The sequence below is a fragment of the Anabrus simplex genome, chromosome 7 (assembly GCF_040414725.1).
Source record: "Anabrus simplex isolate iqAnaSimp1 chromosome 7, ASM4041472v1, whole genome shotgun sequence".
Lineage (NCBI taxonomy): Eukaryota > Metazoa > Arthropoda > Insecta > Orthoptera > Tettigoniidae > Anabrus > Anabrus simplex.
This window is the reverse complement of record NC_090271.1, coordinates 82380613-82402060: the sequence shown is the minus strand read 5'-3', so window position 1 is coordinate 82402060 and position 21448 is coordinate 82380613. Positions and strand designations below refer to the sequence as shown.

The 21448-nt window shown below is 36.3% G+C and overlaps 1 protein-coding gene across 3 annotated transcripts in view; it reads left to right on the top strand.

Moving 5' to 3' along the window:
* The window catches only part of LOC136877271 (serine/arginine repetitive matrix protein 1), a 371265-nt gene that overhangs the window by 157707 nt on the left and 192110 nt on the right, over positions 1-21448 (top strand). For 2 of the 3 annotated variants that reach the window (XM_067151181.2, XM_067151183.2), the window contains exon 6: positions 15379-15408. The exons of the other annotated variant lie outside the window; for it this stretch is intronic. In XM_067151181.2, coding sequence (XP_067007282.1) covers positions 15379-15408 — 30 coding nt within the window. The remainder of the gene's footprint in view (positions 1-15378; positions 15409-21448) is intronic. 3 annotated transcript variants of the gene reach the window in all.

The following is a 21448-nucleotide window of genomic DNA, read 5'->3' as shown; positions in this document are numbered from 1 at the left end:
CTGGGAGACGTGTCTAGCACGGCCTGTGTTGAATTGAGCCGTGATTTGTTGCACGGTTGCCCGCCTGTCGCTATTGACAATCCGTCTCTGATGTCACGGTCATCGAGGGTGGCTGGACGGCCGGTCGTTCGTCTGCTGTGGACAGTGACACCCGCATTCAACCATTCACGATACACCCTGGACACGATTGATCGTGTGAGGCCGAATTCCCGCACCACTTCCGAAATCGCACTTCCCATCCGTCGGGCACCGACCACCATACCCCGTTCGAATGGTGTCAACTCACAACGATGTTCCATGTTACACCTGTCACATGCACAGCCACTGCTCACAAGGTCTCCTGTACAACTGCCGCTGGCACAGGGGGCGTGTGGTGCGCAGACAACACACCTGCGCATCAGTGCTTCACTATTTCATGACATTTGCTCAGTCAGTGTAATATTAAGATCCTTCATGATTGCACTATAATCCAGTGAGTGATAAAATTTTATAATTTTAATATATATAGTAAAACCTCCCTAGAACGGACACCTTCGGGACCGAAAAAAATGTCCGTTATGAAGGGTGTCCGCCCGCGAGAGGTTATGAAACCGGTACCATTAAACATAAGTTGGAACACAATAACCCATGTATTGTATGTGTTAACAATTCTAGCAAATGTACTTTTAATTGTATACTGTATACAGTATTGTACAATATGCTGCACTGTATTAAAGAGACAAACACACTTCTATGGAAACCTCTATTGAGCACACTGTACACTATTACCGTTCACCATGTTAAAATTAAGAACAACGTATGAGTTTTTGAAACTCAATCTCTAGCACAGTACAGTAAAACATTAGCACTTGAAAAATTGCTTAATGTTCGTTTGTTTTGTCCATTTCGGCTTAGCAGTGATGTTTCCACTATGTGCAATTAAATCATGGGTCAAATTTACACCATTTTCATCGTTTTGAAATATAATAAAATTCTTTCAGTCGCTTAACAAAGCCGAGAGCCTCACTGTACGAGGTTATTGGCAGCATATTCATTTCTGTATTTTCTTCAAAGTCGTCATTAGTATCACCTTCACTCCCGCTTTCCTCAAAATCTTCATTTTTGTCATTCTTCCCTTGGATTGACTGAAGAATCGTTTTCGTGTCTCCACTCTCACACTCTGTTGGAATATCCGAATCAATTTCGATATACAGTAGGTTGTTCACTTGTTGTGTTCACTTGTACACTGTAACCTGCTGCATTAATCACCTCTTGTGTTGTTTCCATGCTGTCAGGAAGGGTATCCGATTCTATTTCGGGATGTCCACCACTAGCGGGAAACCCAGCTTTCAGAAAGCAGTTACGAATTGTTGAGGCCGTGACGTTTTTCCATGCATTGGTTATCCATGAAATTGCTTGGAGAACATTCAGCCCCTTTGTTAGTGTTTGAAGGGTTTCTTCATTCCCGTTAAGTTCTGATACTGTGTGCTTCATCAATAACTGTCTGTACATAACCTTGCAGTTCTGGATCACTCCTTGGTCAAGCGGCTGAGAAAATGATGTTACATTTGGTGCGAGAAAGACGATCTTCACATTTTGCAACTTAATTGTATCCGGATGCGATGCTGCATTATCGAGGAATAATAACTCTTTTTGCTCCTGGCGTATCATTTTTCTGTCCAATTGTTCTAGCCACTCTGTCATTATTTCTCTGGTCATCCATGCTTTCCTATTCGCTTTCCATTGAATGCCAAACTTCGTAACGTCCATATTTTTAAAACACCTTGGTTTTGCAGCTTTTCCTATCACAAGGGGCTCCTCCCGTTCTCCACTCATACTTGCACATAACAATACCGAAAGACGTTCTTTCGCAACTTTTCCACCAGTAAAACAATTTCCTTTGAATCACAAAGTTTTTTCATACTCTATGTTTCATTTCCGTATTGATTGTAGCTACAACATAAGATTGATACTGAAGCCTCCAGCTTATCAATACATTGATTGATACATTGATGTATTGATAAAGTGGAGGCTTCAGTATCAATCTTATGTTACACAAAGTTTTGTCGGGTAAAGCACGGAAAAATAATCCAGTTTCATCGGCATTCAAAATATTTTCCGGAGCATACCCGTCTATGATTGAAGGTGTTTTTTCTTGCCAGGTGTCAACAATCTCCATATTAACACTGGATGATTCTCCGCAAATCACTCTGAAGTTGATACCATGTCGCTTTCTGAATCTTTCTAGCCAGCTATTCGAGGCTTTGAAATCTCCAATCGCGAATTCTAACGCTTTTGCTTGTATCATTGGTCCTGACACGGACATTCTGACTTCTTATTTTAGCGAACCACTCTAGTGTTGCCTTGTCAATGAGAGCTCCACTACCACTTTGAAACAGTTTAATGCGCTGTTCGTTGCCATTTAAATGCCATTCTTTTACTAGTTCCTCTTGCTTTTTCACAATTTTTGCCTGTGTCTTTCCAATCTTAAACACTTCGGACAGTTTACGCACACTTATGATAGTCTATTATGCTTACCTTTTCTTTTAAAGTTAAAAACTTCCTCGGAGCTATGTTTGCACCAACTTACTAACGTAAAATTGAACACATCAAAAGCCCACGAGTCAATGAAAAGTAACTTGACAGTGAAGGTACGAATTCCAGCGCTGTCGAGCATGTCAGATCACACAACTTCCGGAAGTGATAACGTAGCTTAGTGTTGCCTTCCAAGAATGTGTACAGCCAGGATCAAAAGTTACGGTGTCTGTGATTCTTGGAAGAAGTACCGGCTGTGCAAAAAGTAAGCGAACACATACTGTACAGGACACAAATACAGAATTATTTGAAAAAGAAAGTGTCCGTTAGGAGAGGTTTAATTGGAGTTTCTCGTGGCTGTGGTGTGTCCGTGTCCGTAATAAAGGGTGTCCGTATAAGAGGGGTAAATTATTCATACACAACATGGCATTTAATTACGGACCTAGAAAATCGTCCGCTAATGAGGGGTGTCCGCCGGTGAGAGGTGTCCGTTAAGACAGGTTTTACTGTATACAGTTCCATTATGATATTAATTACATGGAACCTTCCGATGACGAAGGAGAAATCGACTATGTTAAAGAAGATGACGTTTTGAAATTGATGACAGTGATGTAGATCTGGACTTTATACCTGATTCACAACAGTTTGGGGAACATTAAAATGAAATGGCGTATGGCTTTTAGTGCCGGGAGTGTCTGGGGGCAAGTTTGGCCGGGTAGATGCAGGTGTTTTGTTTTGACGCCTTTGGCGACCTGCTAGTCATGATGAGGATGAAATTATGTTGAAGATGACACATACACCCAGCCCCCGTGCCAGCAGAATTAACCTATTATGGTTAAAATTTCCCACTCTACCGGGAATAAACTCCCGGGTCCCCTGTGACCAAAGGCCAGCACAGTAATCATTTAGCCACAGAGCCGGACACAGAGGGAGCTGAAGATCATTATGACCAAAATTAGAATTGAATAGTGTGTTGTACTATTATTCATTGACCATTATAAAATGTTCCGTGTAAAGTTTATATCGCTTCTCCGCTCCTACTCGTATATCACTAAATCTGAGGTGTACTCATGATTATAATTTAGTCACATCAAATGAAAACAAAATTAAAAAAACATGTCATTGACGTCACCGTTACAATACGGACTTCAACAATTATTTAAACCCTCTTAGATTGACAATAAAAATTAGCAATGTATAAAAAGTAGCAAAAGTGTTCGAGTCAGTGCCCTGACGAAGCGCTACCTATAGCGACATTGTGAGTAGCGCTGCCATTCGAGGGTTAACTTGCATTCAATAATATCCTCTGCCTCACACACTGATAGCCTGGTTACCACAGGAGTTAATAGTTCTGTAGCTTGGTTACCATAGGAGTTAATAGTGCTGTGTAGAGAATAATTAGAAATATTCCCGTCGAAAAATTCCAATCAGCACACGCGTTGCGTTGCACTTCAACATGGCTATATCTGTCATACAAACTTCGTTGAATAAATCCCACGCCGTGTTGACACCTGTGTTCCTGCAAATAAAAACGGTGATTTTATAAAAGTAGAAATGTGAAGTACAAAAGTTCCAACAAAAGGTTATGAAAGAACAGAGATAACCTGTACACGACTGTTGTTATACTCTGCCTGAGTTACTCGGAGACATGTATGTGTGATCAGTGTTGAAAAACCGAGAGAAAATCTTCCTTCTCTTGCCAAGTGTATTCAGTTCAGATCTCTTCTTCAAGAGAAATCTTGAAACTTGTGGCATTCTTGCTAGCCTTGAGCTTGCCTGCTCTACACCTCGCTGTCACATGAAACTCTCCACCAGTGAGAAAAATTTAGCTTCTAGTGCACATCTCACTTAGATCTTCGTTGCTGGCTGGCTAATTCAAAGTTGCAAGCACCTGTCCTTCAACAACATCTGATCCAGTCACGCTGACATAAACTAATATTATGTTCATGCGCTTAGCTCAGTGCTCTTTCATTTAATGCCAGAATATATGGGTTCAATATGTACACTAAGATGTCAGTAGAAGAATTAATTAGAAAACCATCTGAAAGATGGTTTCACTTTGTGAGACAAACAAAATAAATAACCTGCTAAGAACCAAAACCAAAACACATTTGCATTCAATGATAAACTGTTGAAACGAAGGGTTAACCCTGGGTTCGCCATTTTCAGAAATAATAGCTAAATAATTCCTAAATAACATTCAAAACAATTTCTTTATCAAGCAGCTATTTATAAGTATCTTAAACTGGTGCGGGTGTGTAGATGACGTTACATGCATATATGACAATGTCACAAACAGCTATTTGCCTTCTCATTTTGATTTAAATGTTGTCAACAGAGCCTTTAATTTGTTGCACTTTGTTCTGTAGGTCTTAATATTATTACACAACCTCGTAACTTGAGTATGAGTACCTTCTCTTTGTGTAGAGAAGCATCTGTCATAGTCGTTATGTTCGGATTTTAACAAGCTAACTTCATTATGAATTTCAGAAAGATCATTCTTAAAAGAGTCCCTAAGTTTGCCTTGAATTGACGTAATCTTGGCGTATGTGACTGACAATTTTGCATGGGACTCTTGAAATTCAGTTCTGAGACTAAGAGAATCTGTCATAGCTTCCACACACTGTGTTAATTGAGTGTTGATTTTGGTGAACTTATTATCCATTTTGAGGTCAGCGTCTTTAGATCTTTTCTCAATAAGAGTGCAAGCTTGATTGAATCGTAATTCTAAGTTTGCATTTGACTCGACAAACTTAACTTTAACACTTTCATTGATCTGAATAACTGATTCTTTTAACCTGTTCTCAAGACTTGCATTGGTTTCAGTGAGCCTGTGTTCAAGACTTTCAGTAGATTCATAGTCTATGTTCAAGATTTTGAGTAGATTTATTATGTCTAGCAAAAACCCACGTTCTAAGTTTGAATTGGTTTCAGTGAGCCAACGTTCAAGACTTGCACATGTTTCGGTGAGCCTAATCACTGTATTGGAGTTAGTTTCATTCACATTAAGTCGAAGTGCTTCTATTGCTGCCAGTATATTATCCATTTTGGCTAAGTACACAAATGTCCACAAAATATAAATGAGTGAAAATATCTGTTCATTAAAGTTCACATGTCTTTAAGTCCTATTAGAATGCGTATTTAAAACTTGAAAATTTGTTGATTGAAAGTTTTCTACGCCACTCATATTCCAAGTAAAATACAAAAAATGTTTTAAGTCACTTTGAAATTAGTGATACTTTGAGTTATTAACACCACGTCCAGAGTGTTAAGTTTGCTTGCTAACTAAGCTCCCAAGTATTAAATCGGCCGCCACGTCTAGGGCGCCAAATTTTCTTCTACCTTCCCTCTGTACCGGGAAATTATTTGATAAGCCAGACTAGATATTTTGGATAGTTAAGATATCTTAATCGCAGGGCACACTGGGTGTGGAGCTGGGTACAGAGAGAGGTCCTAACGACAATGAGTTGTATTTCTTTAAACTAAATTTATTCACATAAAGTTCACCTTACAATTGTGCTGGTTACAGTGAAGTTGTTTCCATGGATCCTCCTTAATGGACAGCGACTCAACCATGGAAACACGATCCCTCATGTGCAGCAACCAAACCATGGAACCACGATCCCTTATAGGCAGCAACCAAACCATGGAAACCACGATCTGTTGTAAGCAGCAGTGGATCATTGTTGATTTTTGAAGGTCCTGGCGCAGAGCAACCACTCGCTGATTATGTTACGCGGGTGTTCATATTTAGCAGTTCCCTGAGTATCTGAATTATTCATGTAAATCACTGCACTTTGTGAATGATAATTGTTTACTCAGTTCTAACTTAGAACCCAAACGTAAAATTAAAATAATTCTGTTGCACTTGTGACACTTGCGATGGCTTTCTACAAGAAAATAATAAAATAAAGGTTGACTTCTATCACTTGCATAGAGTCTTTCCCAAATTAATATTTGCTCTGTTCGTTGGAATTCATCACAACACAGCTTATTCCTATTCATGTCGAGAAATAAAAAGTCTGTTGGAATAACTGTACTCTTAGAATTATAATTCTAAAGAAACTGAATGTATGTAGCGACCTACTAGAAGCACAGTTCACTTGGAAATTTCACTTCATTTCATGAATGTCTACGAGTGCACTTGTGTCTGTGTCGTGTAAATCACTAGGAAAAATCACTATCATTGCTAACTACTGCATTCTATGCAAAGCAATTATTATTATTATTATTATTATTATTATTATTATTATTATTATTATTATTATTATTATGACGACGATGATGATGATGATGATGATGATGATGATGATGATGATGATGAAAAGTCTGTTTGAAGAAAAACAACCTATCACTTTCACTATCACATTTGATATGTCAAAGTGAATGGTCAAACACTTGATGTACGGTAAGTAAAGTCTCTGAATATTCTGTTATTCACACCGTAATGTTAAGTTTTAAGTCAAGGCTTCAAATGCACACGTAAATATTAGTCGTAGAATCGCCTTCTACAATATTTATAAGTTCTCAATGAGGTTCAACTTACTGAAAGTTTAGAAGCACCGCAACGTCACTTAGGCATAATCTCGCCCTGCAGGCTGATTTTTTTTTTTTTGTATGGTGAACCAACATCGTCGTCTTGCGCTGTCAGGACCCAGAGTGGTGTCCCTTTTATATAGGTCTAGCACCAACGTAATGTTTTAAAATTTTTTTAATATCTCTGTAATCCCTGGATCGATTTTGGAGAAATTAACCTGAGGAGACGTTCGAAATGTGCATGTGCACTATAAATTGCCATTGTTTCTGAATCGGTACCTCAAGTGGTTTAGGATACAGAAAATTTTGTTGAATGGATTTTTCGAAACCGTATGATGCAACCTGTCCTTGACACGGCGCTGGCTGGGTGATGACGCAAGTAGTAGTGTGCGGATTGACTACTTGCTCCTGTGACTCTTCGTTTGTGTAAGCGCTTGAAAAATACACTGCCAATACTCTATAAATTCTTTATGGCGTATTTTATTTAAGAACAAAAGGGTCTTTATGCTTAGCAAGGACTTTCTCGCTCGGCCTTGGCCGCCAGTGACCGTTCACTTGCCGGCTACCGCGCGTGCGTATGTACGGCAGAATATGGTGCTGAAAATCATTATCATGCATTTTATTCACCATGTTCAGTTTATGCTCAAAATCATTATCATGCATTGTACTCACCATTTTTACAGTTTATGCTGAAAATGTTCCCCATGCTCTGCAAAACATAATCAGTATATCCTAATGAAGTTTTCGGTTACTCTACCAAGTTCTTCAGCACTGATGGATGCAATTGCAGCTCTTTTTATTGTCTTTAAGTTCATCTAGTGTGTGAGGGTTGTTCCCATAAACTACATTTTTTAATTTTCCCCACAAATAAAAATCACATGCCTTTAAATCTGGGCTATGAGGGGGCCACAGATTTTTACTTATGATCCTCGTACCAAACACGCTTCAGTAAGGAGATAACGATCTTTACATCTACTTTTATTGTTTACTGAACTTGTACGTTTTGAATCTCTTGGCCAGTTGTTTTATTGTCCGATTGATATTAATGGGTCTCCCTGCAAATTTCTCTCAACTTTTGTCTTGTCCCAACGCACGATTTTCTGCACTTAATCGACAGTTAGAAACTTCATTCTGTTCTGTATGGAACTAGGATTACAGTAAAATGAAAATGTTAATGAATGGTATTCATGGTATTGGAAAGGTGGACCTTTAACATTTTCATTTTTCTGCACTTAATGTAAGTATTGTGCAGATATACACGTTCACATAACGAATATTTCACATACATTACAGCATTATACAAAATCACAATAAAACACTATACAATACGACATGCAGTACGCAGTAGCTCCATTGAACACCCTACTATCTCGGAGCTCAGCCCTCAGCATTTGCAGTAAGTGCCGAAAACCGCGTGCGCCAGCGGCTGGTAGCGGCCTGCCATCGGCGGCCAAGGTCTAGCGAGAAAGTCCTTGCCAAGCATAAATAATGACCCTGTACTTGATGTACAGTCAATCCCATTACATATTGATATGGATTTAGCAACAAAAATTGAAATTAATGAATTTCTGTTACGTTATTTCTGTTATTGTAAAATGTATAAGACATAAATAATTGGAAATTTAATTATATATAACTTTAGTTATGTAGTATTTATTGATAGGACCACTGATAACATAGATATTTGAAAATTAAATTTTAGTCCTTTCCCTAAACTGCAAGGCATGTTTAAGTAAGGGCCATTTGAAAATAACTACACAATGAAAGACGATTTTCAAACACCACATTTATTTGCAGATTCTACATAGTTTATTTTTCAACATAGCTGCCAAGTGTGTTTAAACACTTATGATACCTTACAACTAAGTTTTGAGTATCCTGTTCATAGAAACTTGCAGCGTTTTCCGATAACAAAGAGTTCTTGATCTTGCGCTGGGACACAGTCTGTTTGGCCTTCACCTTTACCAGCCAATGTGTGTGTCTCCATTCCATGCTCTGTTGCTTCGAATTGAGCAGGATATGTGAAACCCATGTTTCGTGTCTCGTTATGATCTGACTCAACGTATCGTCACCTTCGGCATAAGTCCAAAACATCATCAAACACTCAAAAACAAAAGATTTGTGCCATTTCTTTCAAAGTGAATAAAATTATTTATAGCTTAGGCTGTAGAGCCTCATTCCCCGACTTACCAGTTTTCATTAAATTCTCTTCAGCCATTTTCTTGTGATGCTCATACATACATACATACATACATACATACATACATACATACATACATACATACATACATACATACATACATAGATGACAGAAGTTAAAAATTGCATTTCCTTGTTACTGTCAACATGACCGATACAGAAATACTATTCTTTTAAAATTCTGAGCATTGCACTCTTATTTTGTATATATAGTGAGTGAGAAAATGCAGCCGTGCTTTGTTCCGGGTTACAGGTCAGATAAAGGTAAACATTTCTTCTTACTACCTGAAAATGAGAAGCATTCCTCAAAGTGGGCTTGAGCATGGCCATCTTGATATATAGAGGCCTGCTACCAACAGTTATGACGTCACGCGTATAGTGCTCACTCTCCGTCACGTGTAATTTCTATATTGCTGATACGATACTGTTTATCATAATGTGACAAAGAAAATGCAATAAAAAGTCTATAAATACATAACATCAGAGAAACACTACGAAAAGAATACCGACGAATACACAAATATATGCACTCAAGGTAGTATATATATATATATATATATATATATATATATATATATATATATATTTATTTATTTATTTCTTGATACTTCCTTGAAGGAATCGTAGTTCAATCCATTGATTGGTCGGCTTGGTATGCAGACGCCTTGGAATGTCTGCGTCATTGTTGAGAATGTGTCTCAGGCTGCTTCAAGGCTTCAGACTCCTCAAGGTAGTGTATTACATATTGTAAAACGTTCAATTGAAGGCTACTCACCTGGACTGTACGATGACGGTGACTAAGCGAATATTTTCTCTCAAAACAATGTAATTCTTTTATGCTTGCCTGAGCACATGAATAAGTTAAAAAACGTATTTTCCAAAATATGACAGATCTTGGTCACAACACTCATTAACACAGCAGCACACACCCACACTTGTCATAGGTTTTTCAACTTTCATTATCAAAACATTGAAAGAAACATCCCTACAATTACTGCTGAATGAGATATCAAGGTCTGAGTTAATGTGTAACTTTCCACAATTTGAAAAGTAGTTAATGGTCACTCGCAAACTGTTGCTGTCTCTAAAATGCCCTTTTATTACACTTATTTGAGCACATAGTGCTATTAATTATTTATGAATGACAGTTAGGAAAAATATTTCTTGAAGGAATCGTAGTTCAAGCCATTGATTGGTCTTCTTGGTATGCAGACGCCTTGGAATGTCTGCGTCATTGTTGAGATATGATAGATCTTGGACACAAAAATCATTAACTCTGCAGCTCACACCAACACTTCTCATAGAAATTACCTGGTTTTTCAACTTCCACTATCAAAACATTGAAAAAAACATCCCTACGATTTCCACTGTTAAATAATAACATGTAGCCTTCCATAATAAATCATTTGATGCTGAATAGGCGAGCTGTTGTCTCCAAAATGTCATTATTTTACACTTGTTTGTGCGCAAAGTCTTGTTATTAATTATTTTTTAGTAATTGTTACCAAAAAAATGTTTCCCAAAATGTGGCAGATCTTGGACACAATCATAATGAACTCTCTACCACACAAACACTTATCACAGTAATTGCCAGTTTCTTCAACTTTCATTTTCAAAAGGTTTGTAAACACATCCCTGTGACTTCTGGTGTTCAAAAAGGCATCTTCAAAATTAGATATCAAGGCCTGAAATAAAGTGTAGCCCTCCACAGCAATTTGAAAAACAAAATATGTAGACTGTTTCAAGCCCCCTCTGCACAGCTTTAGCAAGTATGAATTTGTTTCATCATTCAGTCTTACTGTTGACAATTCTTTGTCCAAAGTAATAAGTGTTTTACAATCAACACATACTTTGACATTTCTTAATAAACAGTGTGGAATGTACCCTGCTATGTAAAATAATACTGATGCAGTATTGAAATCAATTTCTAAGTCCCTTGATTTAGTGATAGCCAAGTTCAATTCAATAACTCATTAATACAGTCATCTAGAGTTAAGCACATATTTTTTAATTTGTTAACTGTATCCCCTGACATGGACGAGTTACTAAAAGCATTCAAATGACTCAGTAAACACTAAAGGGCTGAACATGTGGTGCACAGCAGACTATCTCCTAAAATCCAGCCATATTTTTTAGAAGGTATCTTGCAACCATTTAAGCAAACTTGCAGGCTTCAGTCTTTGAAAGTTGTAATGGATATATCGACAGTCGGAATGTCTGGTTTGAAGCTTGTAAAACAAAGCTTTATCAACATCAATTTTGGTAGAAAATTCAAGTACAAGTCCTCATAATTTGATATCTTGTCTCCTTCACACCATGTCTTGAAGTTTAGTTCGTCAATCTTCAAAATATCCTCTCCTTTCTTCTGGCGATTTTTGTTTGGCAGGTGTTGGTTGAGACATATATGTCGGCTGGGCAGGAAATATAGTTGACACAACATCGTCAGTTAATTTTGGCTCTACCCTAGGCACACAGAAAACGGAACCATCTGGTCGTTTTGCAGTATCAACTCGAATTATGTGATTTTCGGAAAGATGTTTAATACAGACACAGGCATATTTACAGTTTTCAAAATTAGGTCTGTGTATAGCATGAATCCATTTAGCCTGCTTCTCCTTATTGCTAGGAAACGCAAATGTTGAATTAGCTACGTCCTTATTTGAATGGTAATTGGATGTACATCCAGGCACACTACACATTCGCCCCATTTTGCAAAGAAGAGCATGCACTACACTAACACATTATAATAATAGTCATAATTAAATAAACTTTAGAGTACTTTAGACAATTCATAATAGCTCAGTAGGTTCACATAACCTATCACATAACTTAGAATACTTCCAAACATCAGGCTGCTCAAATTAGAATACTATAGTATTTAACACATACTATTGCTAAAAGTACATCCTCTACTGATGCGTTTTCATACAGTTATCACTTTTAAACAGGAGCTAACACCTCTAATAACGTTGAAATAACAACAGCGTGCTACGAACCACCCCGTAAACAAGGCTCGTGCCTCCATATCGCTACACTAAAAGACGTCATCATCATGGAACTGTCATATGTAGCAGGCCGGAACTTCAAGTTGGCTATGGCTTGAGGAATCCCCAGAAAAGGTATGCTATTTACACGTAAATCTAGGATTTGAGAGTACCACAAGGTAGACTTGTTTATTGTTAATGGGGAAAAAGTTAAGATTCCGAGCATGAAGTGGAACTTGAAGCCACACATTTTTCCAAACTAGCAGCCCTATTTAAGCAAATCCCTGAAAGTTCAATAACTTCCCTTGGGGGTGAGAGTTATTCTAAGAACATGTTGGCAATGACAACATACTGTATATGGGGTGATATATTTCTAACATGTTTGGACAGCATAGATTCTGTTGTTGTCGGAGCCATAGACTTTGGATGCAGCAATGATCACAGATAAGACTTTATGGAAAAATTAGTGTTTCATTACATTAAGTGCTGCTTCGTCCGTATGAAGGTAATAAGGAAAGAGTTTCTAATCATCCAAATCAGCAAAATTGGTACCTTAAGTTCTCCAAGGTTTCGGACAACTAAAATATTCATGGGTGAATTAAAACTTTTTGTGTGTGTCTTAAATAATGTAAAATGAACAATAGTTTCAACTATATCTTAATACTTTGTAAGTCATTTCAGAATTACTGATGTTCAAATCTTTTAAGAGTATAACATTAAGCCATTAAATTTGTTATCCAGCTTCCTGCACTTAGATATTCCTGGAATGTACACACATGGCACAGGGAAGGAAGTAATTCGAAGGTCATTTTGTCTAATGGACGTTTCACAGTTTATTTCGAGTATTGCCCCACCGGCTTATTGTATTAACGTGAGCAACGTGGTTTTGCCCTAGCTCCACTAGCACAGTGCCGCCACCAACTCTTAAGTGCGAGAGAGCACTCACTTCCTCTTTCCATGCGCTATGGTATCAGTGTCACTTGTGTGGTTATTACTCTCAGATGAACTAGAGAAAGGAATTTGTCTTCAAAATCACATACACTAAAACCCGACAGTCTTTAACCTTATCATCCAATATTGACACTATACATCGGTATCGTTAATTCGTTATCGCGACACCATTTCACCATGTAGCTGCAAAAATACATAAGTAAAATGAGAAAACTGTGTCACACAACTCCTACTAACAGAAGAAAAATCACGATACTGAGGGGATTTCCTCACCAGAAGATTTGAAGGAACAGCTCCTGCCATCTCCGAGCATATTTGTGTACCTCCTTGGCTACCACTCTCGCAAAATTTGAGTGGAACATATGTATGTTTCCGACTTGAGTGTAAGCAAAATCGAGTACGTGTATATTTATTTCTGCCCATACCTGAGCATCCTTCATAAGTTATTTCATTATGGTCCGTATACAAGTGATCACTACTATCAGCCTTGTCTCATTTTGTTAAACTATTAAAATTTTCAATTTTACAATTTACCAAATATGTCACTTTAACCAATGGTAAAGTATTATTCCATAACCGGTGAATTTGTAAATATATTATTATTATTATTATTATTATTATTATTATTATTATTATTATTATTATTATTATTATTATTATTATTATTATTATAAACTAACATGAACTATTTCTAAATTTAAAATCCCCTTAATAACTTAAGTCACTTTAAATATGGAGGGTAATGTAAATGATCTGATGGCCCCACAGTTTGGCTGCCTCTTTCCCAGACACCCAGGTTTGATTCCTGGCGTGGTAAAATATTTTTACCTGTGTCTGAGAGCTGTTTCCAGATCCACTCTACCTCTTTGATTACATTTGAGTAGCTATCTCTTGGTGTGAAGGCAGCCCTGGTCTAGATAGCCAAGAGGATCCGTCGCACTGACCTTGTGGCACCTTGTAATGTGCAGTCCTTCAGGACTGTTGTGCCATGGGGGGAAAATAACTGAAGTTTTGTATACTTGAGTTCCTCGAGGTTGTGCAGCTCTTTTCAGGTACACCCACACTGGAGGTAAGCTACATATACCTTTTTAACCATAAACCAGCCCTCCTTCCATTCTTAAGTTTCTGGCAGTATCAGGAGTCTAATCTGTGTTTCTGACGATAGCAGATGATAGTGTTGTTACGCTACGAAAGTGATCAATATGAAAGGTACTAATTTTGGATGAATATTTCAATTATTTGCCTACAAAATTTCTTAGAGTTCTGTTGAGAAATATCCCATTTTCTCCTGCGTGGAGTAAATGTGGATTCGTTTAGTTTTGAAAGTCTAAGCTGCTAGTTAGTAGTTCGTTATTTTATACTTATCCATACTCGTGAAAGAATTTCTGCAGGATAAAATTCAGGCGCCTCCAAAGACCGTAAAGGTAGTTAGTGGGACGTAAAATCAATAACATTATTATTATTATTATTATTATTATTATTATTATTATTATTATTATCATCATCTCAAGAACAAAACAGACAAAAATAAGATTCTCAACGACTCACAGGTGAGACTACAAACCAAAATTAATAAAAGGGCAAAAGGTCCTCAACTGAAGAAAGGATTCCAGCATCTGAGGGGACGAAGAAATAGTGGAAGCATAGTGAAACTAAATTTTGTTTGTATATTGACTGGAGTGGTCCTATGTTGGCCAAAAATGTTACAATTGCAATTTAGTTATCTGTACTTCAATCTGATTGTATATGGAAGCAGGGGCTGGGAGTGGGAGAATTAGAGAGAGGAAAGAAGGTACTATGAACTGTCAACACTCCTAAGAAGTGCTTGTATGATTTAGTGTTGTAAATTTCGATTTCTTTGCACCTCGGTACTGGGAAATTTTATTTCTCTTGCAACATCATCTATAACTGAAGCCACTTTATTGGTAACAACTAGTTGTGTTTCTTTCTACACGAGGTAGTCACTTTCAAACTTAAAGCTATATATGCTTTCTTAGTAACCTCCTTCAAGCTTATGCTATAGGTTATTATACCTTAAATATATTATAATTATGAATTCTCACATATTTTGAGGATTTAAAAAATATATATTCAAGAGAATATGAACAATTTTTATTTTGAGGGAATAATATGTAGATTTTTATTTTGGAGTTTTTTCCAGCATAACCTGTTTTTATGTTTCTCTCCATCCCAGCTTCAGAAGAGTATACGTACCGTCGCAAAGGTGATCAATATACATATAATAAATTGATGTGTATAAATTGTGATACATTTACTTCGATGTTCTACTGGTTTTCAATTCAATGGAGAATAACCTAGACTGCTGTATCACATGGATAAAGTAGAAATACATCCTCAGTTTTACAGGAGATCCGCAGTATTTTCATGTAAAGAAATATTTTCTTGAGGAAGCAACAAAGCCCAAAAATGATTGAATTTATTTGTATTAATTGGTTAAACTGCAAAAGTACTATGCAACAATCAGATACGAAATTAATTCTATACGATGAAGAGAAGATATTTCAGGAATAACGACAAAAATGTCTTGTGGAATCATAGTTACCGAATGCAATGATACCATTTATTGTAAACTAATAATCTTATGAAGAAGAAGCTAAAAGCCTTGTAAAATCTGCTCCATATAAAAAATCATTCAAGATATGTTTGGCTGTCGTCCATGAATATGAATGTACTTTTCAGTGAATGTCTCTTGAAGAAGTTTTGAATTTGTATAAATACAAGCAAGTAACTAGTTGAAAGTATACATCAACAAGTAATATCAGTATAAATATTCGGCAGAGATTTGCTTATGTTTCCATCACAAAGCTGAGTTGATACACGAGAGAATTTTGATGGTTCTTAGTTGAATTCTGTGTATAATAAAAAGAATATTCTCAGCCCCGAAAGATTCTTAAAATAGAATTTAGGTCTCGTTAGAAAGGAACGTGAAAAATATTCCACAATCCTTTGCTTTATGATGAAGTAACATGATAAGACTTCAAGATTCTGATTCAGATAATCCCTTCAGACTCCTAGAACTTTAATTGCTTGGTCCTTGCTAGCTTTTCTTTTCCTTTTTTAAATTATAGCGTTTCTTTGGCTAAATGTTACTGAAATGAAAGTATGTAAATAAGATTAATTTTTATTATCTAAATTGATAAATTAATTGCTTAATGCAATTTATTTTTAGCAAGTTGGAAGAACCTATGAAATTAATCTTTGGTAAACCATTGCGAATGGTTTCATCTTCATCGCTCTCATTCATGAAGATCCTTTTCTTATACATTCAGCAGAGATGAAATCAAAACTGTATCGATTGCTTTGAATGATTTGTAAGAAGTTATGAATTGTTACTTGCCATATACTTCAGCATTATATGATTCATCTTCGGTATCTTGAAAGAGGTTTCTAGAATACTCGCATATTTATAATATGTGAATGGGAGAATATAAGAAAGATATTTTTGAAATAAAACTTGAAACTTTGTTTGTATGCAGCATCAAGAGCAATTGCTGACTTCATATATATTGATCACGGCAGTTCTATGAACAGTGGGAGGAGGAAAATGTATATGAAATGAATTGTAAATGGAATGCTGTACTTTGAGAAAAATTAACTATTGGAACATAGTAATTTCTGCATCATGATAAAGATTGGCATTAATAGAAAGCATCTATGAAGAAAATAACATGACGTGGGGGTATGGAATTTTTATTTACTCGTATCCGAAACACTAAACAGTTATGAAAAAGTATGGAAGAAGCAGTATGGTAAAAAGATGGGCATAGAATTTTTATTTCATAGATAGAAGATAAAATGTTTTCTAATCTTCTGTTATCGCAGTAAATTAACTTTAATGTAATGAGCAGTTTAAAACTATTCCATACTTCAAAAGAGTTCTGTTCAAGAAGTAGTTCCTTCAAGAGGAATTATAAGACAATATCTGAAATATAATGAGAAAAGAATCTTCCATGCATGTTAAATAACTGGTGCCTACCCCTCAGAGGGGAAATTAAACTGCCTGCTTTGGAGAAAATACACGTGATATATGAGTGAAGAGAGTGGAAGTACAACTCGCCTGGGGACTAATTAGTTTTCACTTGCTCCCTCTAATGAAACGCACATACAGGTAGCAATAATTGATACTGATCCGAAATAATGTATTTACGGCCTTAGTATCCTATCTAGGAAGGTAAGTTGCAGCCTTCGATGTGTCTATTTTAATTTGTATATAGTTTCTTTGTTTGTATTTTATCAGTTAAATGTTCCTGGCTGATTTGTGTGATTGTCCTTTGAAGGAGAAAACCCTACCAGCCGTCATCCATTTCAGTTCTTTTTTAAAGAAGATATCTTCCATGCAGGTTGAGATTCGTTGCGTTAGTTTCGTGATGGATGGATAGCTGGAATCGAAGCAGGCCCTGTATGCTTGCGACTTCAGAAGAGCAACCGTAATGGAAAGTTGGTAGGTGAATTGTAACACGAACGTGAATATGAATGTAGAAGGCAAGAAACTGACTACAAATCTTAGGCAGGGCATACTTTGTTTCATGTCATTTTTATCGTGTATTTAAATTAATGCCTTTTTCCTTATTTCTTTTTGAAATTTTCAATCGATAAATCAAGCTGACAACATTATAGTAATAACTTAATCGTTTTGAGATCTAATCACTTTGATGACTATGAACTCTTAACCCTAAAGAGGCAACCTAAGATTCTCAGAAGTCATCCGCCCGACATCTTGCCTTTAAAAGAATGGATGAGTAGTAGTATGAGCACCGATCAACATTACCAAATCCTGACAAGTGAAAATAGCAGATGTCAGTGGTGTACATATTATCCTGGTGTCTTGAGTGCTAAAGTAACAGATGTTGCTTGTCGCAGCTTCTTTAAGGATTGAAGGATTTGCTAACACAAAAGGAAGTGTTGAGTATGGTAATTTTTATGCGATTACAAAATATTTGTCGACATAATGAGGAAGAGGCCACTTCACGCTCATAATACGCTTGCTTGCCAGTATAGATCTATTGAAGATGAACTTGCTTACTTGAAAGCGAGAAGACATTTGGACTCATTTAGAAACTAGAGTATCCGCAGTTGAATTCCTCTTTTATACCTATAAGGTATACGGTCGTCAACTTGATGGATGAATGACTTAAACTCAGTATGTAGATCTACCCGTCCCAAAATCGGTTAAAGTCGCCCTTGACATTTTGGGTGTAAGGCAAGACAGAATTGGACAATGAAGAACAAGGGAAGATGTGTATCGCATTCAAAAGGAAAACTGGAGTATTGTATAGATCGATGCTTTTACGTCCAGGATTAATAGACATAGCTTTTGGATTTTTGCTGTGCTGAGTTAAATTGTAGTGTTTCACAAAGATTAGGCTCCACACCCTCAGCAGAGAAGCTCATCTGACCACAACTGTGACTTCTAATAATACCAAAGGTTTGTTTTAACCGTTAAATCTATTGATGGAATTATACTTTCGTTCGTCATCAGATGCTTCACTATTGGAGCATTTTTGAAACCAAGGTTAGCACCATCTCAAGTTGTATTCATTTATTTTCCTTTTAAGGAAATCCTTGGAAGAGCATTACTGAAAAAAGAAATTGTTAAAAGACAACTTACTCATGCTGGACTGTTGAGTGGAAATTTAATACCAGCAGTTTTCTTTCATTTAACCGAAAGACGACTGAATATTGGTGTTATACTGCATGTGATAATAAAACAGAGTGAAGATAAACCTTCATTAAAATATATCTGTGGAATGTGGAAGTAAGCAAATGGACAAGTTTTCTTCGAGGATTACTGCTCAAGAAATGTATGCTATTTATATGCTGAACTACATCTCCTTATGTTTGAGGGATATTAAGTCTACGGTATTATATACAATGAGAAATTCATCATCATATGCTTATATTTTTATAGTTCATAAATTACCATTGACAAAGATTGAGGGGAAATAATAAAATGTTTATTACAGTTTAAAATCTTCCTACAGTGTTGGAATTTGTACATGTAATGAATATTCTTAGCTGCTGTGGAGGGAAGAGCTTTGTATGGAAAATTGGGCAGCGTAAGTTTCGTGTGATAATACCAGAATTTATATATTCATGTGCATTTTTAGAGATGGATGACAAAGGGAAAGAAAATAATTTTTTTCTGGAATATTGAATACCATAATTTTTTCATGGTACTTTAAAAACTATTTATCCATATTTGGAAACATCTCTGTTGTTTAACTTTGCTTAATATTATTGTCTCATGAATTTGTGACACACACTGGAAATCAGCATCATGGATCCTGCTTCTCTGCTTCTTCATTTATTCCCCTTCAAGTCTACAGTATACCCTCCCAGTTGATGTAACAGAAACTGGAGTTGGATATAATGGTGCGCGATTTGACTTTGCCTGCAGACATGTTGGCCGAGGGGGGATATGCAGAACAGCCCCTTGCATCTCGTGGTCGTTACATCGAAGAACATAGGTCATCATCAGGTTCAAGAAGGAAGCGATCATCTTGGGAAAGAGAAGCTGCCGGCCAGTTTAATAACAAAAGTTGGTACCCCTTCAATATAGTTTTGAAGATTAAAGTGAGAATACAGCTAGTATCTGTCAGAAAAATTTACATGTTCATTCCTTTCAAAGGAACATCTGTGTGAAATTACTGGAACTTAAGATTTTTTGTTCCAATACATCTTCAACTCTGCTTGTGCACTCTTCGAATGAATATTGCTGTTCTTTAATATTAAACAGTCTAGTGATTTTTTTTTCCTACGAAAAGAAGATCATCACATGAAAATCTTCATAAATGTTGTTGTGAAAATTTGATGGAATTGAATAAATTCCATAGTTCAGAAAAAGAATGGTTACTCAGAATGAAGATGAAAAGTGACACTGAACTCTTTCTTGCTGCCTGTAAGGAATGGAGATGATCATCTTTCTTTCTTGTCACTTTTTATCTGACTGACATTTATGTGCTAGCACTTAAGTGTAGACTAAGTCATTTGACAGATATTGGCAATAATCTCCTTTAATCGTATATAAAAAGACATGAAAGCTAAGTTACACTTGGACTGTTCGGTAGTATTGAGGTAGGACTTTTGATATACGTATATCCCTATGCATAATTTCTAACTGGGTTATTTTCTGTAAATGCTCAGTAATAGACTGTCGTGTGAACCAAGAAGATGTTTGTCGAGTGGCGTATTGTGTTTTTTTAATACCTCTTGTACCAAATCAGCTGAGACTGTTATAGTGTCTTAGTTCCAAATTCTGCAATGTGTGTTTGGAAATGTGTGTGAATTTGTTCATTGGAAGTGAAAAAAAGTAAGTGCAAGGGAGGGATATTGGATTATGGCAACGTTTGATTTAATCACAGACTGACTGGATCGCACCAGGTAATGTCCACATCACAATGAAGATTTGATACTATGTAGTCGCATACAAGCCAAGTTTTATTCTAGCCAACTACATTTTATCTATGATGATTTCTCAGGAAAATTCAACCAAGTTGATGAAACCAGGAGAGGAAATAAAGAATGTTTACATTAACTCAAAACTCTCGGTAGAACATCAGATAATCAAAGAGTTGCTAGCAATTCGAAAAGAAGAGATTGCTGTGTTTTTTTTACAAGTGTGAACATCAGATACTGGTCTCTTTCATTTTACAATGCCTAGTATGCTTTGAAGAATTTCAAGAAATATGAGGAAGTGTGCATTGGAGAATTTCTACGAGAATGAGGAAATGTCTAAAAGAACCATTTTGAAGTGTAATGAAATTCAAACTTACATCATTTATAGTATTGTTTGTATTAAGATGGATGGTATGATTTAAAAGACCTATTTTAATTCTATCCTCGAAGAGATGAATTACTTTTTATGTCGATCACTTAAATGCAAGAGTTAATAATGTTAGACCTACAACTGTGAAGTTAATATTTCATTATTTGGAAGATGAAAATAAACTTGGAATGGAAATAAACAAGATGTGATACTGGTATTATATCAAAGAAGCTACTGCGGTTTTTCTCGTATTAATTAATGAACCTGTGTAATCCATTTGAAAACCAATCACATTACTCTAAATTGCCAAGTTAACCATCTTAGAAAACATGATCATAACCATGGACTCAGGTGCGTTTACTTTCTACAGTGGAATCATATTTGTATGTTATTCTGGGAAGGAATATTGCAGAAGTATTACAGTGTAAACAAAATCAAAGTATGTTATTGAAATGATGTGCTACTTTGTAAATGACAG